The following is a 27,294-nucleotide window of genomic DNA, read 5'->3' as shown; positions in this document are numbered from 1 at the left end:
CACAGCTAAGATGCTGAACAACAGCTCAACCTGGAGCTGGGCTGCCGTGAGTCATCGGCGACGGCGTATGTTGCAGCCTCTGCTGCAGTGGGTTGCCATGGGCTACTGTATGTAGCCAGCAGCCAGCGTGAGCGGCCAGCAGCCGCAGTGAGCTGCCCTCCAGAAGCCGGCGACTGATGTGCCTTGCCTGGGAAGAGCGCAGTGATGGTGCCAACTTGGGCCAGTGAAGCAACGTCCTCCACAACTAGACTGAAGAACAAAAGGACAGCAACTTGTCTGTTCCCCTTCCCCCAATTCCCCAATAAAAATCTTTAAAAAATATATATGTGTGTGTGTGTGTGTGTGTGTGTGTGTGTGTGTGTGTGTGTGTGTGTGTGTGTGTGTGTGTGTGTGTGTGTGTGTGTGTGTGTGTATATACATATATATATATATATAATAGCATACATACACTATATTTACTATGTCTGCCCACTGAACAGGTCAAACAATCACCAACCTAATAGAAGGATCATCACTAACACTAGATTGTGGTCTTGGTATACCATTTCCCATTAGAGAAGCCCAAGTTTTTGGAAAAGTGGCTGATTCTAAGTCCAATATAGGAAATGTGAAAGATGAGCTGGGAGCATCTTGGAAGCCTGGAAACAGATAGCAAGAAAAGTAACAACACTTCATGTCAGAAGTGTTAGGGGCCAACATGAAGAGACCTCTACTGGCCCAAAATGTGACAAGGGGAGCGTAAGTGTGGATAGTAACTGTTCAGAATGGATGGAAATAATCAAATACGCTTAGCTCCATGAGTTCATAATAATACTTAACTACTTGGCCACCTTTGGAGGATAATAACCCAAAATTTTACTCTGAAAAATGATGAATGAACGAAATGAGCATTTATCCTGCCTTTCTAATATATTATGCCATTGGAGGACCGAGCAATAGATAAGGAAAAATTATTCTTTATAGAAGTATTCTAGCTAATCAATGAAGAAGCGCTGGTTGAATGAGAATACCATTCCTTTGTAATCTCTAATGAATTCATGGACCCAGGCATTGAGTAGCAGTGACTGCTGACATCACAAAAAGAAACAAGGCAAGATTGCCTCCCGATTAAAGAACCCACTACCAACTATGAAGCGGTCTCACCAAATAAATGACATCTGAATCTGATCAAGCCTCTGCATACATTTTACAGAAAATTCAGAAGACAGAGGAACCTGTTAAACATGATACAATCCACAAATTCCAGACACTAGGAAACTACGGGTCAGGTGACCAGGTTTCTTCACCAAATAGAATGCCAGGGGGAAAAAGATGGAGGTGAATCCTGTAGCTTGAGAGACTTAAACAGCATTGAAAGAGACAGGTGTTTAGTGATGCAGATTTGGTGAAAACTAGAGAAAAGCCAGGTAGTGATGACCATGAGGTATAGACTGATTATTATAGGTGGGAGGAGGGCGCCCATGCAGTGCTTCTGGGGTGTCTGCAGAACTCTGTTTCTTGGCCTGAGCGATGGGGTCCAGGCTGTTGGCTTTATAATAATTTATTAAGCTACTCATTTGTTTCAAGTGGTTTTATAAATTGATAACATTGTTCAACTCGAAGGTTAAAAAGCTGAGAAAACCTGGCTCTGCTGATTTTCGTTTGCTACTTGAAGCTTGAGAGTCTTTGTTTCTTTATGAAGTCAGGCAGATACGTGCAACACTCTCCCTCCCACTTTCCGCAATTCCTGTGCATATTTGGGGGATCTGGCGAAGAATTGCATTTACTCAGCAAGTCTGTATTGAGAGTCTCCTCTGTGCCAGACACTATTCTAGGCACTGGGGAGACCACAGTGAACACACAAAACCCTACGTTCATGGAGCTTACACTCCATGGGGGAAGACAGGCACTAAATAAAGTAAGACATTTATTACATTAGAAAATGAGAAATGCTATAGAGAAATCCTAATCGGGAACAGCTGAGGGAGTGGGGGGTACACTTTTAAATAGGGTGGTGGGCAAAGGCCTGACTCAAAGGGACGTTTGAATCATAAGCTTAGAAGGAGATAAGGACACAGATTGCAGATCTCCAGGGAAAGAGTGTTGCAGGCAGAAGGAACGGAGAGTGCCGTGCCCTAAGGTGCGCACCAGCCAGGCATGATGAAAGAACAGCAGGGACGCCAGTGTGTCCGGTGGCTGGCCCGAGGGTGGGAGTAGTAGGAATTGAGGTCAGAGAGGAAAAAGGGCGAGTGTTTAAGGGACCTTTTACATCGTCGTTAGGACTTGGGCTTTTACTTTGAGCAAGGTGGAGAACATTGAAGAATTGCGGCAGAGTTTCTGTGCTACGATTTAACTGGAGCACTCTGGCTGCTGTACTGAGCGTAGATGGTGAGGGGCAAGGTTTGAAGCAGGAAACTCAGTGAGGAGGATGTTGCTATGATACAGACAAAAGACGATGGAGGCTTAGGTGAGTTAGTGAGAGGTGTTCATGTTTCCTGCTAGAACATTGGTGGATGGATTGAAGGCGGCTTATGAGCGAAAGCCAGGAGTCAAAGATGACTCTACGTTTTGGGGTCTAACTGGAATGATGGAGTTACCTTTGTCTGACATGAGTACGACTCCAGGAGGGGAAGGGCACCCAGGTGCTCACCGGATCCCCAAGTGGCGATGTGGCCTAGCAGTTGGATATGTAGGTCTAGAATGTAGAGGAGAAATCTGTTCTGAAGAATAAATGGGGGGTTGTTGGTGTGGATAATAGTATTTGAAACCATGAGACAGGATGACATCACGGTGGCGGTGAGCATAGGAAAAAACGCTGCAGCCCAGGGACTGAGTTCCCTCAGCCAACTATGGAGGGGCCAGCAGAGGATTCCAGACACCTCACTCCTTTCTCCTGAGACTCCCCCAGTTCCCCTGACTTTTCAGATTTCCCTTTTGGTAAATCTGAAGCCAGACAGATAACTGTTTCTTGAATTTCCGCACGACTAATTTACTGTTATATTACAAATGCAAAGTCCCAAATTGTGGTGTCTGCTTCCATGATAATAAACACTCTGTGATCGCAAACCAGTTATGTTTGTCTCGGTAAGTAGAGACTCTTCACGTGGTATGATTAGCGTGAAGTGAGAAATTGATCACTGAAAGTTTCAGTATCTTAATTTTATTGACTTAATTGTTTCATTTTGTTTTTTATCCAGAAAAGCTTTGACTTGGAAGTACTACGCAAAAAAAATTCTTTACTACCTACGGCAGCAGAAAATTTTAAATAATCTCAAGGCTTTTCTTCAGCATTCTGATGACTATGAATCGTATCTTGAAGGTGAGACTTTAAATAACGGTGTTTCGATAAGCAGCTAAGTTGTTCTTAAGAGCAGGCGTGGAAACGCTCCCTGATGATCAAGCAGTGGGAAAGGAAAGTGTGCCGCGTGGTCTTCTGGAGGTGGGATTATAGGGCCTGGCCATTCAGAGCTGAAATTCTGTCAGAATCGTTAGCTGTCAGCTAAAGAGACTGTTTTCTAAAGATGCTCCACCAGTTCAAAGCTTGAGGCTGATATTTTCGCTAATGCGATGAATTCCCTGTTTTTCTAAGCTTTGAAGCATCGTTTCCAAATCAGAAATACATTTGTCCAGTTTTGTCTCCATGTGACCTTGAGCAAATCCCTTAACCTCCGGTGAGAGTTTCTGATGAGGACGAAATGCTCTTGCGCATCAGTGAGTCTGCCTGTCCCTGATGAGAAGTGAGGAGCAAGAAGTCAAGTGAAGAGACGTGATGAAGGGATCACTTTGTGTTCCTACTAAGTTGAACCAGAATAAAATGTGACTTGATTTTTGAAAAACGATCTTAAATTCCTAGCATATCACACCGATATCCCCATAACTTATGGTTGTGAAATACATCCATTTCCTGCTCCCAGAGGTTTACCTGGTTCATGTTTTCCTTTCCAGTGCTTCTCGCAGTCCTGGCTCCGTGCCCTTCCTATCCTGGTGCAGGCTCTCACGCCTCTCCCAGCAGCAGCTTTCTAAGTAATACTTGCTGTCCTGAGCATCACCCGCTCCTAAACTCCACTCACCCAAGTACCAGTGCCAGTCCAGCATGAAACCCAGCCTTTTCCCCATGCCTTGTAGCCAGCTGATTGCCTGTTTTTTATTAAATTTCTGTCTGCTTTTCAGTGCTGTCCGTAATTTAGTCCTTCCCCTGAACTCCAAGCCTTTGCCCATGACCCTCCAAAATGTCCCGTTTGTGCCAGCCAGGTCGTTGTCTTCCCTGGCTCCCTGCAGACACATCTGGCTTCACATCCTCCTTCAAGGTCTCGCTTTTCCTTCGAATTTCCTCTTAAGTCCTACTTGCCCATGTTCAGTCAGGTTTCACTTGCGTTGAGTTTCTCTGGCTGCTGCAACACTTGCCGATTTTACTCACCTCAGAACTCTTAGTAGCATTGACTGCTAAACTGTATTGCGTCATTTCTATTACATTGTGTGTACAAGTCGTTTCTCCCACTAGACACTGATTTTCTTGTGTTTCTTGTCCTTATGTATGATCACCGTATACTCCACAATGCCTGGTGCAGAGTCCTTTGTACCAACGTCTTACATCATCCTAAACAAAACGAAAAATCTGTTGCAGTTCATTAAAATATCCTCACCATCCCGGAATCTTCTCATATGCATGCTGGAATTGAGAGTCATCCTACCTTGTTTATTCCACAGTCAAGAATAATTGGACAAGCTTTATTTTCCATAGCTTATTTATGAAAATGATAACTACTTTTTCATCTTTCAAATATAAAATAATATTATCATTGTCAAGTAACCCATCCAAATCAGTGTTGTAGGTATTGGATAGCCACTGCAGGTTTTTAACACATTGTGGACCGGTGACGGCAGATTTGCATCTATGTCTATACATTTAAATGCCCCCTGCTTAGTGTGTTAAGTAGTTCAGTAAATGAAGTAGGCTCCAGGGTTTTGATCCTTGGTGACTTGATGTAAGTGATCTGATGCCACTGACAAAGTCTGGGAATCATATAGCCTTAGGATGGAACGGACTTTGAAGTGGCACATGAATTCCTTCCCAGGAGGCCCAGGAGCCCATCCCTGGCTGGTGGCAAAACTGGGACTGGGTTCCAGGTCTTTTGACCCCCATTCAACTGCTTTCAGCTCCTTGGGGTGTGGGTAGGGGGTCAAGATTCTGAGTGGGTTTGAGACTGTTTGAGCTTCCCAAGTGAAATGTCCTATAGCCAAATGATAAAGTGAGTCCTTCAGTCTCTGGTTAAAAAGTTACCTAAGGCAGTGAAGAGGGGATTTTCAAGAGACAATGTCTCCAGTGTACTTTGTCAGCATTTTAGCTGCAGGGTCCTTGAGTGTAACTGTTTATGTAACACACGGTTATCTCCAAAGGCTACATAAAACACAGTTATCTCCAAAGGCCGTTTATTGGCTCTCCTTTGAGAGAGAGAATTTGTTGTTGAAATAGCACATCTTTCATTGAGGGCTTTCAACTATTTTTTTAAGTTGAAGAACTGTCTTATAACATTAAGTTTTCAGAGTTGTTGGGTTTCAAACTATAAAAGAACTAGAGAGGGAGAGAGAAAGAAGTAGCTTGAAAAGATCTCCTTTGTAGCCTTTACTTCTCTTTGTAATAGAATATCGAAATATGCCACATATCATCAGGTTTTTTGAGTCCATGACCTCTGAGAGAGATTTGGTTTATTTAAAAAAACACTGACGTGTAAGAGCCTTTGTTGTGAGAATGTTTCTTGCTCCTTTTCAGTGTCTTAACAGCCAGGCCTGACATCCAAGACATGAAGCTTAGCTGGTGGGATGTTGTAAAGAGCTGTGGCCCCAGGCGCCTGGGGTAAATGAAAAACTAATAAGAAAAGGGTAAAACCAGGAATTGATTCCATAGTTCTTGTTCCTGTTCAGGTGCCGTGTATATCGACCAATACTGCAATCCTCTCTCGGAAATCAGCCTCAAAGACATCCACGCCCAGATCGACAGCATCGTGGAGCTCGTGTGCAAAACCCTCCGGGGCATCAACAGCCGTCACCCCAGCTTGGCCTTCAAGGCAGGTGTGGAATTGCTTTTGGATCCTGCCGTGTTTTCAAAAGGAAACTTAGAGTAGTTGGCTATTAGGACACTCGGCAGTGTGTTCCCATTATGTCACCAAAACCACTAATGACACAGCCACATGTTCACCTGGATAATGTAAAAGACTTTAAATGTATATTATCTTCCCCACCCTGGACTGGTGACACATGATGAATATTGTCGGAACACTGCCAGTGTCTACATGTTGTGGGTTGTTGGGGACACTGGTCACAGCCTTACCTGTGCTTGTGTCCTCAGAGTAGATCTCTGTTTCAGGTGAGTCCTCCATGATAATGGAAATAGAACTCCAGAGCCAGGTGCTGGATGCCATGAACTATGTCCTTTACGACCAGCTGAAGTTCAAGGGGAACCGGATGGATTACTATAATGCCCTAAACTTATATATGCACCAGGTAAACGTGGGTATATTAAAAATAATATATATATTTTTAAGCTCATCTCTGATAAGTTATACGGGTTTTGAAGGCAAGTAGTACATCTTTTTGATCTCTCAGTGCCTGGTGAAACTCGTTTTGCCTCTAGTATAAAGATATTGCTGTGGATTTATCTATTTCATCACGAGTGCCCTCTGTTTAAAACCCTTGAGACAAATTCCTGATTAGAAACAGGTATTTCTCTGACCCAGTTTGGTCAGTTTGTATCTTATGAACACTGAACTATGAAACTAATCGAGTCTTTCTTTTTGCATTGGCCTGTGGGAAGGCTGGAGTAAATTTGTGGCCAGCTACGTCATTGATGTTTATTTTTTATGGCTCCGTTTGGCTTCATTTTCATATCCAGTTCTGTTGCTCTATATGCTGCTTGTATTTTCTTTTGTCATATCTTACACACATTCCTTGAAATGGCCTTAAATTGTTTCTGGAAGGAATGCCTAAATCACATATCTGCAAACTTTCTCTGTAAAGAGCCAGACAGTCAACGATTAGGGCCATGTGCTCTCTGTCCTAACTGCTCAGCTCTGCCATTGCAGCCGGAAGGGATAAGCACAGACAGGATAAAAACAAATGACCGTGGCTGTGTTCCAATAAAACGATGTATACACATGGAAATTTAGATTTCATGTAACTTTCATGTGTTACGAAATAGTATTCTGACTTTTTTTAAACATTAAAACTCTTCTTACACAGGCCGCACAAAAACAGGTGGTGGGCCAGATTTGGCCCACGGACTGTGGTTTGTAGACCCCAGGTCTAACTAAATAAAATACTCATCCACTGAAGCCACAAAACCTGGCTTCCTGCCTGATATACAGTAGGTGCCTGATAAAAATTTGCATTGAAGGGATGAGAATGGGTGTTTTATTTCTAGTAACTAAAGCATTTTGTTCTCCTTTAGGTTTTGATCCGCAGGACAGGAATCCCAATCAGCATGTCTCTTCTCTACATGACAATTGCCCGGAAGTTGGGGGTCCCACTGGAACCTGTCAACTTCCCAAGTCACTTCCTACTAAGGTGGTGCCAAGGCGCAGAAGGGTGAGCCATCTATGGCCCGTGGTCCTAAAGATTCATTCCCACTGGGCTGAGGGAGGGAACTACAGGTTAAGAAGAGAACTGCGGTGGTGATGGGGCTGTTTCGTGTCCTGTCTCCATGTCCATCATCTGGTTGTGGGAGAAGGGTACTCTGGATCTCGCTGTATTTCTCACAACTGCCTGTGAGTCTACAGTTATCACAAAGTAAGAAGTTTCGTTTTAAAGCCTCGGACTAGGAGTTCAAGGGCTTGTGTGGGCCTCAAAGTCTCTTTGTTCCAAAGCAGATCAGAACAAAGAGTTCTTAAACTCTTACTTTCCAGTCTTCCATAAAATCTCCCCCTCTCTCCCCACACAAGAGACAGGCAGGGGAGAGGGGGAGAGAGAACTAGACAGCCAAGTTTTTCATTGATGTGCAAAGCAAATATTCACGTTCTCATCAGTGGCACTCCTTTTAGGCCAGGTTGGCGATGGATACGCATTTTGTAGACCAGGTGAATAAGTTCTGTTTTGTTCTCTTTTTTAAAACCAGGCATAAAGCTCCTTTTCAGCTATAGCCTAGCTGTTCCAAAAGAGGTAGTTCATCAAATAGATATGTCTTCTCATTAAATGTGCCATTATTTAGGTTTCTTAATTATATCCTGTTCTTTGAAACTACTTCCTAATGACTAGCTCTGATACCTTTTGGTGTAGTGGTGAGCATATAATAGAAAGGACCTGAGCTTTGAAGTCAGACGGGGTTCAAACCGTGGCTTCCTTTGAGCCTCAGTTTCTTCCTCTAAAATGGGGCTAAAGTTTTCCATAAAGTGGTTTGGAGGATTAAATGAGATGACCCAGTGCTTTATGCTTCTAGTAGAGTTGCTGACGCGTACAAAGAAAAGAAGTATAACTGGTCTGTCTCTGTATTTCTACCTCCCTAGTTTAAGAGGTAAAATGATGTATAGTCGGAGCTTCCTGGGTATTCTTCCTTATCTCTTTCTCCCTCCTCTCCAGAGGCAACCGCCAGTTTAGTTTGAAAGTATTTGTTATTTCCATGCAAATTTTTATGGTTTCTTACATATGTATTTTTCCTTAAATAGTATGTACAGGCTTCCCTTCTCTCGAAATGTAATCTGTTCCTAAAAATGTATTCGTTGGTTTCTTTTTTAGATAGCAGGCACCCACTTTCCATGATTTTCAATGGGGGAAATTATTTTTTCGGCCCATTCCCTCTCTCTGAATAACCCAACCAAATTCCCCAAATATCTCTAAAATATTCTTAAATGCCTATGTAATAATCCACCAAGGATTTCTGCATAATGTAAAGCATTTAAAATACCAATTACCGTATTATTTACCACAGTCATTTATTACTGGGTACAGTTGTCTGTGGTAGTAATATCATTTTTCTTTCCTAGGCTACAATGAACATACCCTACTGAGCAAATGAGCAATGAAATAATTTGTTAGCACCCCAGGCCCCAGGCAAAAACAAACGTTGAGACCCCTCAAGGGCTGGGCCCTCAGGGAAAGGCAGGGACGAGCTGGAGGGTGCACAGCCAGCTACCAGCCGCTGGGCAGCAGGCCCTTTCTCTCTGTCCTCCTGGCTTCCTGGGCCTGCACCCAGACCACATTGTTTATTCACTGTACCTTTATCATTGGTCCCAACACCTGGTAGGTGAGACCCCCCCCCATCAAGTTCTTCAAATTGCTTTGGCTGTTCTTAGCCTTTTGCTCTAATCTAGATTTAGAATTAGTTCATCGGGTTCCTTCAAAACCCAGGGTGCATATTGATCAGCACCAGAGCCTACTGGGATTGGATGCATCAATTAATATGAGGAATATCGCCAGTCTTTCTCTCTGAGTCTTCCGAAACATATCTCCCATACAATTAAGTCTTTAATGTCATTAAAAAGATTATATCATTGTCTTCATCAAGCCCTTTGACATCTTGTTAGGTTTATTCCTACGTACCTTAAATTTTTGTTGCTATTGTAAATGGTAATTTTTTAAAATTATGTTTTCTAAGTATTGACATTGTACAAGGATGTGGTTGATATTTCGATATAGGTCTGGTAATCAGCACCTTTGCTGAATAAATGATTAGTGCTAATAATTGGTCAACTCTTTCGGCTTTTCTCTGTAGACATGAATTGTGACAGTTTTGTGTCTTCCTTCTCGCCTTAATAAGTTTGTTTCTTTTACTTATCTTATGCTGCTGGCTAGGACCTCTTGTACAAAGTTAAATAGAAACAGTGATAGCAAGCACTCTCGCTTTGAATATGACTGTAACAGGAATCCTTTTAAAACTTCACCTCAGGCATGAAGTTTGGGGACAGTAACTTTCACTGGGATTGTTAAAGCTGCCTTCTAAATTCCTAGTTTGCTAAACGTTTTTTTTAATAACTTTTTACAAAAAAAAAATAAAATCAGTAGATATTTTTTCTAAAATTTCTTTTGTGTGCCTACTAATAGGATCATAAATGGCTTGTCTTTTTGTGCTGAAATAGATTTTTTAATGTTCAACTCTCCTTTCATTCTTGGGGTGCATCTAAATTGATCATATGGATTCTTTTCAATACATTGCTGTATTTGATTTGCTCATATTTTATTTAGGATTTTTGCCTATACATTTGTGCGTGTATATGTGTGGTTCTCCTAGACTCATAAAAAGAGTTGAAGAGCATCCCTTGTTTCTGGAACATTTATATACTCGTATGTCTCGCTAAAGGAAGGCTATTAATATGACTCAACCACGAAATCTGACTGGGCTTTTTAAGCAGCTCAGCAGAAAATCTCTTATGTGATTTACAATGGGCATAAGATCAAAGTGAAACAGTTGCTCAAGGAAAAAAAATACAGCTCTTTCTGGACCAGAGACCCACCTGAATGCCTCAGCAGTGCTCATAGTGTGTACTTGGTAATGCAGTGAGAACTGGCTTGGTGTGATTTCCTCTCACCGCGCTGCTCATCACACCCACCATGTACAAGAGCATGGCAGGAGCGGTGTGATTGAGTCCAGGGACACAGCTCCCTGCAGTCTGCAGCAGGTGCCCAGCCTAAGGCCATGGGTGGGCTCAGCAGGTATGTGACCACCTGAGCGTGTCTGCAGAACTGAGGGCAGAAGTCCTGTGCAACGGGCCATAACTTCGCTCCTAGCATCATGGGGCCCAGGACCCACAGACATTAACTACTGCTAATCTGTGGGATCAGCTGAACTTCTGATACTCCTGGCCGTGAGTTTTAGGATCAGTCTCCCTGAAAAACAACATTAGATGGCATATGTCAGTACTTGTAATCATAAACATCACTGTACTGCGGTCTTAACACTGCAGAGCCCGCATAAAGGGTCAGATTATTAAATTTGGGCAAGGCCTTGATATTTTCAGTAGAAACGTGACTGTGTGACCATTCAGTCTCTAACTTGAGCTGCTCGTTGGGGCTTTACATACCGGCTTGCTCAGCTCTGATCAGACCTGGCTGACTCTGTGTGTTCCTTGGACAGGGCCACCCTGGACATCTTCGACTACATCTACATCGACGCTTTTGGGAAAGGCAGGCAGCTGACGGTGAAAGAGTGTGAATACTTGATCGGCCAGCACGTGACTGCCGCACTATATGGGGTGGTGAACGTCAAGAAGGTGCTGCAGCGCATGGTGGGAAACCTTTTAAGCCTGGGCAAGCGGTAAGGTTTTCTTGCTCTTCTGATGCCTGTGCTGACGCGTGTCCTTGATGGCTTGGGTTGCGTTGCCTTACAGAGAATGCTATTTAACGAGCCTCCCTGTGACACGGCAATGCGGTGTATGCTGTGCAGCACAGTGGGGTTCTCGACAGCTGTCACCTACCCCAGAAAAAACCTGGTTCCTGTGTTATCAGGCCATCCAGATTTAAGATGTGCCAAGTGAGTTTTCTTTGAGAGCTCTGCAGTGGACGTGGACTGTCCAAGTCCTTTATAAATACTGAAAGCATTCTTCAGGAACGGGAATGTTTTAGGCTGGCAGAGAGTCTCTTTAGGGGGGCAGGATGTTCTCATGTCCAAGTGCTTTGTCATCTTTTCATTTATACCTTTTTATCACTTAGATAAGAAAACTAATGAAAGTACGAAACTATGTGGCTTCTGAGTCAAAGGAAATTTGTCTTACAGGGAAAATAGGAAGTTGTACATTGTAGTAATAGTTTTCTGCCTAATGGCAGAATTCTTTTTTTTTAATATATATATAGGCTTTATTTTTTAGAGCAATTTTAGGTTCACAGCAAAACTGAGCAGAAAGTACAGAGATTTCCCATCTATCCCCTGCCTCCAAGCACACACAGCCTCCCCTGCAATCAACACCCTATGCCAAAATGATATATTTGTTACAGTCACTGAATCTGCATTGATACATAATCACCCAAAGTCCATAGTTACATTCATACATTCAGGTTCACTCTTGGTGGTGTACATTCTACGGCTTTTTTTTTTTTTTTTTTAAGCTGAGCCATCCTGCCACCTGTTGGCAGCTCAGTGGCAGCTCAGCTCAGGCCGTGAATCGAACCAGGGACCCTGTTGCTCAGAGCGCACACTCTTAAGCTATGCGATCTTAACCAACTGAGCCACTCGGCCAGCCCTTCTACGCTTTTAATAAATATTTGATGACCTGCACCTACCGTTACAGTATCACACGGCATGGTTTCACTGCCTTAAAAGTCCTCTGAACTTTATTCAGAATTCATTTTTAATTATGTACAGTGTTATGGAGGTAACTATATAATGAAAATGCTTATGATTTCAGTTTCGTGCCCATCACCAAAGTGGGGCACAAAAATTGGTGTGTGTGTGTGGGTGTGTGTTTGTGTGTTTTTAAGACCATTATAACTAAGGAAAAGTCATGATGTCTTTTTTCTATGTTTTTCGTTGCAAAAATGCATCATGACTTTTCTGACAACGCAATGTTTGCTGAACAGAGAGGAAGTACCAGAATCAGAAAACGTATGGGATTTATGTCAACTATTTCTGAAACCCGGGCCTTGAAAAAGTGGGTCTTGCTCAGAAGCACACAGGGTAAGACGAAGGTCTCTCTCTCCCCTGTAGGGAAGGCATTGACCAGTCGTACCAGCTCCTGCGAGACTCGTTGGACCTATATCTGGCAATGTACCCGGACCAGGTGCAGCTCCTGCTGCTTCAAGCCAGGCTCTACTTCCACCTGGGAATCTGGCCAGAGAAGGTAATTATTTTACTTTGATGGCTTTGCACTTGCCTTAGAGAGGGAAATCTTCACTTGAAAGGCGGCTCTCCCAGGTTTATCCTTACGTTAACATGGGGGTAAACACACATCTATTCAGTTTCCCAATCTTGGCCCATAAATCAAATTTTTTATTTTTTGTCTCCTTTTAGTCTAATAAAAAACTGGTTATAGTGCCAGGAGTTGCCCATTCTCTTCGTGGTCAGTGCCTTAAGTACCCAAAACCACAGGTTCTGCCCTGCCAGTCACCCACTGGTGCCTCAAAGATGTGTTTTCCCCAGATCACTCTGACTCAGCAAGGGAAAACAAAACTTGAAATGCTTATTCTTCAACTGTGCTGTTCGCAACTAAATTGACCAGATATAACCAGCCCTGTTTGACACAGGAACATTCAATTCTAGATGTGTTCAGGTCCAGCTGCTGGGCTAGTTAAGGACTGTTTGTCTCGGAGAAACTGTCAGGTCTGATACTGTTCCACTTGGATTTCTCAGTTTTATAATGGCCCCTGCGGCCAGCAGCAGGCACGTTCAGAAGGTCACGGCGTTGGGGGTTAGAAGTGCTCCTCAGGGAGCTGTGGGCGTGGCACACGTGTACACCCAGCCATGTGTGACAGTGCAGGAGCAGCTGGACGCTCCCATCACGCCCTTGCTTTTCCATGGGAATATGTTAGTAATCCATTTTGTTTGTTCAGAGCATCTTGGTGAGAGAACTGAATTCTGAGCTCTCACAGGGACGGCTCCGTAAAATCATCTGCTTGTGCTATTAAGAGAGGGATGAAATCTTTCTTGAGAAAGTAAATCGTCTAAATGGCTTGACATTGCTTAGATCTAAATGAACTCATTTACTCACAACTTCGAAGATCTAAAATAATTCTAAGAAAGGACACAGCAGGTAGGAAAATCTCTCAACTCCTACCAGAAGAAAAGATGGCATCTGTGGCCCAGGTAGCCAAGGCGTGTGACCTGGTTGCACAGTTAAGGGAAATCTAGACTCCACCAAACTTACCAACTTACCACCTTCTTCCCAGAACCCTGTTGCCCTGGGTTTAATAGCCTAATTTTATTTTTTCATTTTATTTAGTATTTTTGATACTAGGATATACATAATTAATTTCTGTCACTTTTTAATTTAGATTCATTAAGGAATGTTATAAAATGCAGAGATCCTTTCAAACCAAGGTTGTTTATAAGTAAACTCTGTGCTTCAGTGGCACGTCAGCCTTCGAGAAGGTGAGGTTAGCATCTCCTTCATAGGGAAAAGTCTGCAGAAGCTCTGGGTCCTGACCCGCCACCACTGACACTGTTGCGTGCTCGTGTGCTGCTTGCTGGGGAATCACCTGGGTGTCCGCAGACCAAGGCTGCCTTCCTGCCAAGCAGATGTCACTAAAACAAGATCCAGATTTCTGACATGCAGTACATGTGTGCTCATGACAGCCATTCATTTGCTGCTGGCAGAGACGTGCCCCCCATTCGGAGATCAGGGATGGAAAGTGGAAAGTGGCTTATTCCCAGTGCGTAGCTGACTCCCCTCAGTAAACGCTGGGGAACTGACACACCCGAGACAGTGAAGGAAACCTGCGGGGCTCCCCATGCGGAGAGTTCCGGGGGGAGCTGGGGTAACCAGAAAAGGCTCCTCTCGGGAAGAAGGGGTTGAGGTGGACGTGGAAGCATGGGAAACCTTCAGAAGGCAGAGAAGCAGGTTACTGCAGCGGGCGGGAGCAGCGTGCGCACGGCACGGAGGCGGGGACTCGGTGTGTGCAGAGGCGGTCTGCTTAACGGCCTCTACTCGCGCACGTGCACACACGATGTGTGTGCATGGAGAACATAGTTTCTAGCGCGTGAGACCGGTCTGTGGAGGCCTCGGAATCTGCTTGGCCTCGTTAGGTCCGCGGGAAGCATACCCGAGCTGGGGAGGCCAGAAGGTCAGCTTGCTTTCAGTGGCGTTAAATCAGGACGCACTAAGGAAAACAAGTCCACCTGGTCACTGTCGCAGTAATCCGAGGGTATTGTGGCTGCAGAGCGTGTGGGATGGTCAACGTTTAAAGTCACACTTACCGAACGCCTCCTTCCAACCCTAAGGGGTGCACGCTGCTTTTCTGCCTTTTGACAAAACTGAGGCACTGAGAAGTCGGGTAACTTGCCAAGGTCTCCCGCACACGCATGGATGGCGCCTGAGCCCACCCACATGCTGCACCCCCACCCCCGGGACAGTGGGCTAAGGCGAGGTGGTCTGTAAGAAGCTGGCAGTCAGGCACCTTCTCCTGCTGCCGCCAGACCTGCGTCCCCATTGTGACCTGTAGTTACCCCTTTTGGCTTCCTCCGCATTTCAGTGGGAAAGATGGCCCTCCCGTTCTCCAAGGCAGACCCGCCTGTGCTCGGTCCACTCGCCTGCCTTCCCTTGGATTGCTGTTTTCCTTTCTTCTCTTATGTCTTCATCTCCCTGTTTCCACTGTCAGCATTAAACAGACTCAAAATATCTCTCATCTTGGGGGGAGAAACCAAAAAGCACCCCCGGGGCAGCCCTGCTGGGTTCCGTGCAGTTCCCTCCTTATCTCTTATCTCTGCTCCCCCGCGGGGCTCACATCCTTGCTTGCTGACCCTACGTGCCACTGGGATGGCCACCTGCCTCGCCTCCCACACGCTCCTCCTCCGAACACGGAGACCCGTTCGCACCCCTGCCTCTCGTGAACTTCTCTTGCCAAGGAAGCCAGTGACCCCTTTTTGATAAGCCATTCTCTTTGTTGCCAAATTCGGCAGATAACATGTCTTTTCTTTCTCCATGGCTGGGGGCCACTCGCTGCTGAGTACACTCTGTTCCCAGGCTCTCGCTAGTTCCTTGTCCACCCTTCAAGGGCCCCCACCGTAGGGTAGTTTCTAGGCTGCTTTCCACTCTGCACCTTTCCCCCAGCTGGTCTCACCTGTTCTCCCATGACCTCGGTGGCCTGCCGGGACCCTGGGCTCAGAGCAGCGTGTCCAGGTGCCCCCTACACATCTGCACGGGCCTCAGTCCCCTGGACGATTGCACAGGCCTTCTGTGTGCTCTCCTTCCACTGCTCTGAGACCCTTCAAACCCGTTTTGTACACTGTTGTCAGCGTAACCTTAATCAAATCTCGGTTATGTCCCCTCACTGCTCACAGGCCTCTGACTGGCTCCCCCACTGTCTTGAAGGTCAGGCTCATTGTCTTCAGTGTGGCTTCCTAGGTTCTTAATGGCCTGGCCCTCCTTGCCTGGGCTTTCTCATCTCACGGTTGCCCGTTTTGTACTCCCTGCTGCCACGACCACGTTGTCCTCCCTCGGTCACTGTCCTTTGTGTCAGTCCTTTGCACTCACTGCAGCTCTGCCTGGAGCCCCTTTCCTGGCCCTCAGCTCCATCCCGGCTCACTTCTGCCTCTGACGCCCCCTCCCTGGCCGTCCCGTAAGGCCAGGTCCTCCTGTCGTGCTGGCCCTGCGCTGCCCTTTCACAGAGCTCCTCCTGACTGTCGTAGCTGTTTGTTTGCCCTTCCTAGTCCACTCGCCCATGCCTTTTAAGGACGAGGACCATAGCTGTTTTGTTCTTTATTGGAACTGTTCCCCTTCCTCTCAGCATAGTTCCTGCCACACAATAGGGGTTCAAATAAGGGGAAAGGCTCAACGAGGATATCCAGATTCCCCAACAGCTGTCTGGCCACATGAAAAGTGGGTATTTGGAGAACAGACCTGTTTTGGGGTAGGGGAAAGTGTTCAGTGTGGGGTATGTTGAATTTGATGGGACCTGGAGCCGGGTGCCAGCATCCTAGAACATTTGGCAGGGGGTACAGCATCAGCTCAAAAGGAGAAGAGCCCACAGACAGGTGGGCATTCAGAGGATGGAGCCCAGCCCTTCAGAGACAGCCTCAGGGGAACTGCTGCTAAGGGGACAGAGCAGGGCCAGCAGAGCACAGCCCATGGGCCCCAGGCGGCCTGGTCTTAGAGATTTTATTTGCTTACGTGTTGTCTCCGGCTGCTTTCCAGCTACAGCTGCCAAGGGAAGTAGTTGAGTCAGAGACCATATGGCCCACAAAGCCTAAAATATTTACCCTCTGGCCGTTTACAGAAAAGGTTTGCCAGTCATGAGTGATAGGCTCCCTGTTCCAAGATCTCTACCCCAGAAATTGTGGACTCAGGATTCTAGGCCTAGACATTGGTTTGGACACATCATGGTACCCAGCCCTCAGCACTGCTCTTCAGGAACATACGAGGTCCGAGGTCCGTATCACCATAGCATCCGTTCCCGCCCCTCCCTTTACCCTGTCATCCACACATCAAGGGAAGGAGGGGGGATTACCCCTGTGCCTCATCTCCTCCTCTGGCACTGGGACTTCTTTGAAGATTCCAAGTTAAGCCTGTTCCCCTGCCCCGTTGGGAGGGGCTGCTGGGAAAGCGGGGTTGGGGGAGGGGAAGTGGGGGGGAGGCTGAGCCTGTGGAATGGAGCAGAAGCCTCGCTAGTCCTAACTGGTTGGAACTGATAGGGGAACACAAGGAATGCATTACGCAAACCCAGTAAATAGAAGCTTACTGTTAAATCCAGTGCTTTTAGCTACAAAAGATAAACGTTGTTCGAGTTGCCCAAGTTAAAAGTCCTCTGTGGGAGGGGGGGAGCTGGGTGGGGATCGTCTCTCAGCAGATAGTGGTTGAAGCTGGGTTTGAGGTACTTTGAGTCAAATGCCTTCTGTCTATTTTTATGTGTTTGAAACTTTTCATAACAGTTAATTAAAGTACCCCTACTCTTGCTGTGGTGTGATGGTGGTGACACCTAGGGTTTGGAGTTAGCCCAGCGTCCCATCCTCACACCACGTCTTCATGACCCCATGATCTCAGGCAAGTTACTTCCCTTCACTAAGCCTGATGCGTGCTACTCCGTTGGGCTCATTATGAAACATAATGTGTTGCTGACCTTCAGGTTGGGAGGATTAAATGAAATGAGAAAGTGATGGACTTGGCACAGCGACCAGCGAAGAATAAGTGTTCAGTAAAGATGGAGATCCTGTGAATCTCAACCTGGAATGCCAGATTGGGTCTTAGAATAAGAGCTTACTTACATTGTGTAAAACGGTAGTTTTCACAACGCTTCGACAGGTTCAAAATATGTCAGGAAATAGATAGGGCTGTTATTACTCATCACTTGATAAGCAAATAAATGAATTCAAAGGGAAAAACAGCAAGTTTGACAGATCTGGCACTAGAGTCCAGGTTGCCTTGTCTTAAGACCCAGTGAATAGGGAAAGCGCGCGTTTCCAAAGGACAGACGTGTCAGAGGCCCTCTGCTCAGGCTGTCATGTCATTGTGTGTGTGTGTACGTACGTGTCCATGCGCATATTCACGTTACTAGAATCTGTATTTCCCGTGGAGACACCGGGTACAGTAGGAAGAATATAACTTTGAATTCTGCTTCCACCAGCTGGTTATTTAAATCCCACTGAGATGTGGGTTCTCCCTGCTCATTTTAATACAAAATTTCATCGTGAGTAAGAATAATGGAAATGACCAGTAGGATTTCAGAGCCCTAGTACCATGTTTAACATCAGAAACTGAACTCATTTGCGTCCCCTCCCCTAAGTGGCTTCTCTCTGACCTCTCCACTTTCCCCAGCACCGAGGCAGCTCGTCAAACGTCCTCTTGGTCTTGATTGAAGCAGCTTAGCATTTACTTTTCCTCCCCACTCATGAAGGGCAGTTTAAAATTGCTTCCTTTCTGTGTCTAAAACATTGAACCCCACACTGGTCAAGAAGGCAAGACCCTTGCCTCCTTAGCCCACGCTGATTCCAGTCCACTGTGTCTCCTAAACCATCCCTTACCTTCACGCTGGTTGCAACTGGATGTCTGGGGCCAGTTCCCAGGTCCAGAAGAGAGTGCGCCAAGCCCGGGCTTCTGACAGCACACTGAGTGGGGAGGGCCCCTTCAGCCCCGCCTTGCCGTCCTTTGTCAGGGTAGGTAGGTGTAGTGCAGTGGAAAAGAAAAGGCCTAAATAAAAATATTATCACCTAGTCTTTCTGTCTTGTCCTGAAGGTGCTTGACATACTCCAGCACATCCAAACCCTAGACCCCGGGCAGCACGGGGCGGTGGGCTACCTGGTGCAGCATACCTTAGAGCACATTGAGCGCAAGAAGGAGGACGTGGGCGTAGAGGTGAAGCTGCGCTCCCACGAGAAGCACAGAGACGTCTGCTACTCCATCGGGCTCATTATGAAGCATAAGCGGTGAGTGCCCCACGCGGGCGGGGCTGCCGAGGACGCCCGCCCGCCCGTGTGCCTGTGAGCAGAGCTTCTCAGGAGCTGCAGGGACACGCCTGAAGGGGCCCCAACACCAAGCAGCAGCTGAGCGCTCACCCCAGGAAGGACCGGAAGCTGAACGTGTCTTCAACCTTTTTGTTTTTTGAGAAGGAACTGGCTTTCTTGTCTGGGAGGTCTTCTGATGGTTTTGTGACCTTTCAGTGTCTGACGGTTTTGTTTGTGGGAAGATGAAAGCAGCTTTCTTTTAGTCTCCATCTTGAATCTGAGTTGTGGGTAGGGATTTGCCGAGTGGTAGGGTGTGCTCCTAGTCGATTTACTAGATAGGATTAAGCGATCCTGAGTGATTGCACTGATTTACATCCCACCAGCAGGGTGGGAACTGATTGCCAGACCTTTAAAAATGCACTTCTGTGGTAAATGGCAAATGGTATTTCATTGTGGGTTTGATTTGTGTTTCCCTGGTTACTATGCAAATTGAGGTTCTTTTTCTTAGGTTTCCTGGCCATTCACATTTCTTTTATTAAGTGCCTCTTCAAGTGTTTTGTTTATTTTTCAATTGAGTTCTTAGTCTTGACTGATTTTTAGTCTTTTTCTGTCTACTGGTCTCTGTGTGCACAGAGGTTGCAGATATCGTTTTCCAGGTTCTGGCTGGTGTTTTCATTCTGTTTTTATTTATTATGGACATTTCAAACATATATAAGAGTAGAAAAATGACTGTAATGAACCAGGTGATGTTTCCACATGAGCCTCAGTGGTTATCGTAATAGGGTCCATCTTCACTGTTTCCTCTCCACCCCGCCCCCTCCTCCCTGGAAGCAAATACCAGAGGCCATTTCTCTGTAGCTATTTCACTGTGTATCTCTACAAGGGAAGGGCTCTCTTTTTTTGTTAAAAATACATTTACAAAAAAATCGTAAGAAACAAAAAAAAATACATTTACCATCTTGTGAATGTATTTTAGCTAAGAAAAAATACCAACAACTCCGTAACCTCATCAAATATCTACTCAGTTCATGTTTCCCCAGTTGTCTGTCTGTCTATTTTTACACACACATACATACATACATACATACATACATACATACATACATGTGTGCGTGCATGCGCACACACACAGTCTGTTTGAATCAGGGTCTTTAGTGCTGTCAGATTGATCAGTCTCTTCCTTTATGGATTGTGTTTTTAGTACCTTGTTTAAGAAATCATTCGCTGTCCCGATTTACAAAGGTGGTTTAAAAGTTCTGCCTTTTACCTAGGTCTCCGTTCTTCTAACAACCGATTTTGTGTATTGTTGTCTGGCCTGGGTCCTGATACCTTTTTCCATATTGATAACCGCTTGTTGTCTCATCGCTGTTTGTCGAAAAGTAAATTGTTTTCTAACTGAAGTGCTATATTGTGATAGTGAGAGGGGTTTATAAAGAGGGGCAGGGGGCCTACGGCCATGGCACCTTGAACACACCCAATCTTGTCTGATAGAGAGGGGCAGGGGTACCCTGGAAAATGATGCAACCTGGAGTGAAAGCAGGTAAATTTGTAAGAGCGGGAGCCTCAGAGAAGCCCAGCCACTATTTCTGCACTTCACAGCTGCTGTCACAGGGTCCCAGGGGATTGATTTGCCCTTGCTCGTATGTTCATCAGGTATGGCTATAACTGTGTCATCTATGGCTGGGACCCCACCTGCATGATGGGACACGAGTGGATTCGAAACATGAACGTCCACAGCCTGCCTCACGGCCATCATCAGCCTTTCTACAATGTTCTGGTGGAGGATGGCTCGTGCAGATACGCAGCCCAAGGTGAGTAGCTCGTTCTCGTCTGTACCTTTAATGACACCTGGGCTTATTGTAAGCACACGCTTGAGCACTCCAGTACTGTGAACACAGGCCATCAGTTTATTCCGAGGTGGCAGTGTCCCATGGCTAACATGCCCTGGTGCGGCCATACCACAGGTGACATAGTCACCATCCCCAGGGTCGCCCCCTCCATCACCACCACAGCTGGGACCCTATTCCAGTGCTGCTGCTGAACTCTGTTCTGATTGGTCATTGCTTTTGCCAATCAAATCCCCCAAAGCACTGCCATGGGCTCCTTCCAGGTAAGGAGGGTTGGCTTGTGCCCTGCCCATACCCGCTGCTTAAACTGGAGGGCGTTGAACGGACACTGTTGGGGGATCTACCCTAGCACCCTCTGGCTTCCTGAGACTGGCAGCCAGCTGTACTCTCCCAGTGATGCCACCATGGGAACTGCAGTCCACAGCGCCGGCCCTAAGACCACAGGTGCTTGTTAGGTGGGCCACTGTGAGCCTGACAGGTGCCGGCCCGGGGTTCTTCTGAGACAAACAAATGGAGCCTGTGTAGGCAGGCTAGAGACAAAAAGGCCTTCGTGTAAGCCTCCCTTTTCTGGTTGCTCCATTTAATGGGATGAATTTATTGCATGCCTGCCTGTCACGGTGTTCACTGTATTCGTTTTGTCTGTAGCAGCGAACACACATGCCGTGTAGTGCAGCTCCGTGACAGGCGGCGCTCTAATAGTCCATGTGAGGACGCGGCCATTTCCCATCGGCGGCGTCATTGTCCTCTTGTACACGAGGAAGCGGAAGCACATGGTCGTTCAAACAGAGCAGGAATTCAAGCCAGGCAACTTGGCAAGGAGCCTTATCCATAACCATCAAGCTACACCTTTTTGTGCCTGACCTAAAACATCGGGCTTGACCTAACTCAATATTATGGCCTGGTCAGTGCATTAATAGAAATACTAGGTGTATAAAAACCTCAAGTACCAAAAAGATCAGAAAAAAATTCATGTTAATTATTGTTAATGTACCGGAAGGTGAGAGAGGGTCATATAGAACAGGAGTTCTGTTTGTGGAGACCGCAGATGGCATTAACCTGTCAATATCTGTTGAGACATAGTAGGAGGAGGAGGGGCCTGATGTGCTCCCCGTGGGAGGCAGCGGCACTCGCAGTGATTTCATGTAACTTGAAGCTGTGACAAAAATCATACGCACAATTTCTAATCACAATTTGGAAATTGGTGAATGATCGGTGGACTCTTTGTACCCCCCACTAATCGCTTGGTAAGGATTTCACACTGCGCCATGGAGTGTGTCACGAGCGTGAAGGGAACCGTCGCCTGTCGCCAGCCCTGCCGACCAGCACCTGTGCCTTCACCGTGCGCTTTCACTGCCCGTTACGTAGGGCTGATCCTAAGACTTTCAGGATTTGATATGAGTTTCTAGAAACGTTTTTGTTAACTTAAACATTTTTAGAGGAGGTAGAACGGTATTTGGTTTTAAGTGTTCTGAATTTGTCCGGTGTCCAGGTTGAAGATTCAGGAATTGTGTCTTAAGTAAATATGCGATACAAGGTTTAGTCATAATAGTGTCATGACTTGGTAAAAAAAGTTTAATATCCGGTTGTCAGTTTTACACTCCTTAAAACTGAGGTTGTGGGTAATGTTAGCAAACTACCTTTTTCAATTTTAAATTCTGAGGCTTTTAGAAAATTCTTAGAACGAAACAACCGGTCTTACCCTAGGGTAGCTGTCCACCTTTTTCTGCTGGTAGTTCTCCTGGCCCCTTATGTGACTAATGAACCAGGTGATGTTTCCACATGAGCCTCAGTGGTTATCGTAACGGGGGCCGTCTTCACTGTTTCCTCTCCACCCCAACCCCTCCTCCCTGGAAGCAAATACCAGAAGCCATTCCTCTGTAGCTATTTCACTGTGTATCTCCACAAGGTTAGGGGTCTCTCTTTTGTTCAAAATACATTTTTAAGTGTTTCAACAGTGTTTCCTGGATGTCTGTTGTGTGCCAACTGGGTGCTGGGTTTGGGGGTAAGTGATGCAGAGGCGTCCCATCATAGGTTCCCCCAGGAGGCCTGGCGTGACAGGTGGCACTCGGGGCTCTTCTCACCCTGTGGGGCTCCCCTGGGTCACCGCTTTCACTCTCACTCACAGTTGATGCATGTGATGGCCACGCCCAGAGCCTTATTCCCATCCCATCCTCTTCCCTGAGCCATGCCCACCTCTCAAGCCCCCTGGGCACCTGCACTCAGGAGTTCCAATGCTCTGAACTGCTCACGCCTCCTCGTCCCCGCCCGCCTCTCCTGCTTGTCTCGTGGAAGTGTGCCCCCTGCGCACCGTTTCGACTCTGGCCCTCCCCCGTATCACATACTCAGTCAGTCAACAGATCACACAGATTCCATCTCCTAAATGTCTGGCTCTCATGTTTCCATCTACTTGCTTCCATTCCTGTCGCCCGACCCCTCTCCATGCCACAGACATTTCTTGCCTAAATCGCACCAGCTTCCTAAGCGGCACCCGCCTCCAGGCTCGCCCTCCACAGGGCACGTCCTTCGCAGCAGCTAGAGGACTTCCACTTGCTTTTTCAGCCGCCTGTCAGAAGCGTCTTACTGGCCGACCGGTCTCCTTCGCATGGCCCAGAGGTGATCTAGGCCCCCTCACGACCCCATTTCTGTTCCTACCCTGTCGTACTCCAGCCAGATCCAGCTTTTTTATTCCTTGAGATTGTCATTCTCACAGGTCTCCGCACAGGTGGCTGTCCCCCGCCTCACCTTTGGGTCATGCTTCAGGTTTAATGTCACCCTGCCCTCCCCCCGCTCCCCAAACTGGGTCATCTGTCTCTGCTCTGCGCTCCCTGAGCACCTGCCCTGAGTCATCGCGCCTTCACCTCCAGTAATTCCCAGGTATGGGTCCCGTGCCTTCGCCCCTGAGCTCTGAGTGTACAAGGAACTCGGCCCTGTTCTCGGATGAGAACGCGCTGGTCAGTCCAGACCCCTAGTCAGTGCTCGCATCCAGCTGGAGGGAGGGCAGCCCTGTCAGAGAGCGGCTTGTCAACCGACCTGCAAACTAGGACATGAGTGCAAGCAGTGTGACTGAGGCCAACTTTTTCTTCTCACAACTTGGGATAAAGAGCATTGCAGACATGTGAAACAGTTACAAGAATACAGCGAAACCTCATACACCCTCCACTAGAATCAACAGTTCGCATTGACCGTATTTGTTGGATCTACAGATAGAGGCTTAAATTTTCTGCTGAACCATTTGAAAGAATATCGCAGACATCATGACCTAAATACCCAACTATGCCTCTTCTAAGAGGGAGGCATTCCTCAGCATTACTGGTGACATCACACACCTAATAAATAAAAATTATTTATAGTTATCTAACATTCAGTCAGTATTCCAATTTCCCAGCTGTCACAGAACAACTTTTATAGGGTCTCTGTGTGTGTGTGTTCATTTTTAAATCATGAGCCAGCCAGGATTTATGCGCTCATTTGGTGGTTAGGTCTCTTTAGTTTCTCTTTAGTAAAGGACAGTTTCTCATTCCTTCTCCTTTTTCTACTTTTTAACAAGTCTGACTCTTTGAAGAGTCCAGGCCGGTTGTCTTATAAATTGTCTAACATTCTGGATTTGTCTCACGGTGGCCTTATCTGTGTATCGTCTGTACACTGGAAGTTAAGTCCGAAGCTTGATCAGATCGGGTTGATATTTTTGGCTGGAATACTTCTATCAGATGCTGCGTGCGTCACAGTTGCGTCCCATCCAGAGGCCTGTGGCGTTTGATGTCTCTCTGTTAGTGAGGCAGATTTGGGTGGCTTGGCTGAGGTAGTGACTCACTGTAAGGCACAGTTTTCCCTGTGCAATTAATGAGAAACCCAAGGAGTCGTACTGTGACATCCTGTGTATATCCTCTTCCTGAGTAACCTTTATCCTTATGTTTGTTTTAGCCCTAATTGAATTTCCTCCCCTAGCTTATTATATGAGAATTGCAAAATGGTGATTTTTCTACTGCTGTTATTCCCTCTACTTCTGTCAACAAGAGCTTTCCTCTCCCTTCTTTCTCCTTCTCCCTCCTGTCTCCTGTTTTCCTCTTCCTCTCCCCCTTCCTTTTCCTCTTCTCCCCTTCTCTCCTTTTCCTCTCCCTCTCCCTCCTCTCTGTCCCCTTTTCCATCTCCACCTCTATCTTTCCTTACCCCCTCCTGCCAGAGATTCCTAGATTTTTGTTTAGTCAATGTGTTAAAATAATTTGGAATAGTTTTATGCTCAAATTAGCCCATATTTAGCCAGCAGGAGACCTTGAGAGGCTAAATTTTAAAAACACTTATTTAATATGTTTTTTTTTAACATTTATGGGTTAACTTATTTGCATTAAGTTATTCTGTTTTTAAAGTTTTTCTTCTAAATTTTCAACCTTTGCCTCAGTGACCCTAGTAACCTGGGCACAACCCATTGATGAATGCTCTCCTAATATTGCTTCACAGGGAGTTAAGGGGTGAATTATAGACCACACGCATGCATGGCATCTTCAAATAGTTTTAGCCTGCACAATTAAGGGAATTCTTCCCTCTGTGTGTGAGATTTCTCCTAAATCCTACTGGAGGGATAGACAGCATCTTGCATGTTTATCATTTTCCCCACTAGGGGGCGTGCTTTAGCACTTGCTTGGCATCAGGTAGGGAGACCCCTGTCTCAGCTTCCCTGCACTCTTCCTAGATACAGTGGGAATGACGTCACAGATGCTCAGAATTTCAGTCAGCTGCCCATACAGGGAGGTCAGTTCAACTGCGATGTGAACATCTGGTTCTTGTGTGTGTTTTGTATTTAATGATAGAGGACCTTGTAGAACGCTTGGTACGTGGTGTGCCCTCTCCAAATGTTAGGTCCCTTTTCCATAATTTGTCTTACACTTCTGACCGAAAGTTTCCACCCCCCACCCCCCCACACACCCACGTGCAAACAGCCCATGGCAGTCTGCACATGCTGGCACGTGTGTGAGGATCCCCACACACGTCAGGGCTGGGGTGTAAATTTCAGCCATTTCCAAGGGCAGTATGGACGCTGTCTTTTAAATTGTAAAAATCTCAGGTGCTCATTCTCTTCCCCTTGGTCTCTACACTAGAGAAACACTTCACCCAGGGGGCCTGTGGTCCCCTTGTTATAACTGCAAAAAGGACTTGCCTGGCAAATTGGGATGTATCTAAACTATGGCATACTAAGCTGCAATGACTAAACCAGTTGCTTGTTCTATGTTTTGTATGAATAAACACCTAGAATAATACTGAATTTTCTCTAAGTACATATAGTTATGTGTAGGTAACACATGTGTATGTTCATAGAAGGCCTAGAAAGGTTCCCTAACCCTGACAGTGGTTTCCTCTTGGTGCGGGGGGAGGGGGCCGGGGCGGAACAGGCGCCCCCAGAGGACTTGGAGTTTCACAGGAATTCACATGTTTTTGGGTAGCTTGAAAAAAAAAATAAAACAAGCGGACACATTTCTCTGGAAATTTCAAGGGAATGGGAAAGACTTCTCAAAATTTTTCCAGGACCTTGCAGCAGTCCCTGTGTAATGTTTTGCTCAATTATATTTTGTATCACTTAGATTTCTCTTATTCCTCTTCTAGTAGATTTTTTAAAAACCTTGTTTAGTGGATTGATTTTCCCATCATAATGCATAGTTGCCAACTCATAATATTGTTTTCTCCTTTAAATTTTTTTTTTTTAATTAATACATTTTTCCTGTTATGCGAGGAGCCCAGGCAGCTAGATGCACTGCATTCAGTCATGACCCTCTGTAACAGCCCGGGGTGGGCTGTGAGCACCTCGTGGACTGCCGTCCGCCCCTGGCGTGCTTTCCCCAACGTTCTGTCATCCTTTTCATGCTTCTCGTTTTGGGTCCATGTTCAGAATTCCATGCAGCAGCTGCCGGGTTCCGTGGTCCTTACAGATGTATGACCATAACCAGACTGACCTTTCTGCCCTCCTCCCGACACTCAGACACCAAGCTGCTACTTTACACAGAGAGAGAGAGAGAGAAAGGGGAGAGAGACGATGCTAAAATGTATGTCTGACTTTCTTCACAGCAGGGGCTGTGGACATTTTGGTCTAGACAATTCTCTTTTTTCGGGGCTGGGCTGTGCATGTGTTTAGCAGCATCCTTGGCCTCTGCCCATGCGATGCCAGGAGCAGTTCCCCATCGGGACAACCAGAAATGTCCTGTCAGAGGCACAATAGTCCCCGGAGAGAACCACCGTTATTGACAAACTGGCAGCAAAGCAGTAATTCTGAACTATCCACTTGAATTCTTTTTTTTTTTTTTTTTTAAAGATTAAAAAAAATTTTTTTTTATTGGGGAACTGGGGGAATGGGAACAGTGCTGGAGACTTGGGGGAAGGGGAACAGACAAGTTGCTGTCCTTTTGTTCTTCAGTCTAGTTGTGGCGGATGTTGCTTCACTGGCCCAAGTTGGCACCATCATTGCGCTCTTCC

The 27,294-nt window shown here is 46.1% G+C and overlaps 1 protein-coding gene across 3 annotated transcripts in view; it reads left to right on the top strand.

The window, feature by feature from the left end:
* Positions 1 to 27,294, top strand: part of FBXO21 (F-box protein 21) — a 59,469-nt gene that overhangs the window by 6,521 nt on the left and 25,654 nt on the right. For 2 of the 3 annotated variants that reach the window (XM_019641587.1, XM_019641585.1), the window contains exons 4-11: positions 3,177 to 3,298; positions 5,902 to 6,048; positions 6,344 to 6,480; positions 7,424 to 7,560; positions 11,039 to 11,218; positions 12,605 to 12,737; positions 18,759 to 18,970; positions 20,642 to 20,799. In XM_019641587.1, coding sequence (XP_019497132.1) covers positions 3,177 to 3,298; positions 5,902 to 6,048; positions 6,344 to 6,480; positions 7,424 to 7,560; positions 11,039 to 11,218; positions 12,605 to 12,737; positions 18,759 to 18,970; positions 20,642 to 20,799 — 1,226 coding nt within the window. The remainder of the gene's footprint in view (positions 1 to 3,176; positions 3,299 to 5,901; positions 6,049 to 6,343; positions 6,481 to 7,423; positions 7,561 to 11,038; positions 11,219 to 12,604; positions 12,738 to 18,758; positions 18,971 to 20,641; positions 20,800 to 27,294) is intronic. The other variant, XM_019641586.1, reaches the window with a different exon arrangement.

This window comes from Hipposideros armiger, unplaced genomic scaffold, assembly GCF_001890085.2.
Source record: "Hipposideros armiger isolate ML-2016 unplaced genomic scaffold, ASM189008v1 scaffold_62, whole genome shotgun sequence".
Taxonomy (NCBI): Eukaryota; Metazoa; Chordata; class Mammalia; order Chiroptera; family Hipposideridae; genus Hipposideros; species Hipposideros armiger.
The sequence above is the reverse complement of the archived record's forward strand: the minus strand, read 5'-3'. Positions and strand labels throughout refer to the sequence as shown.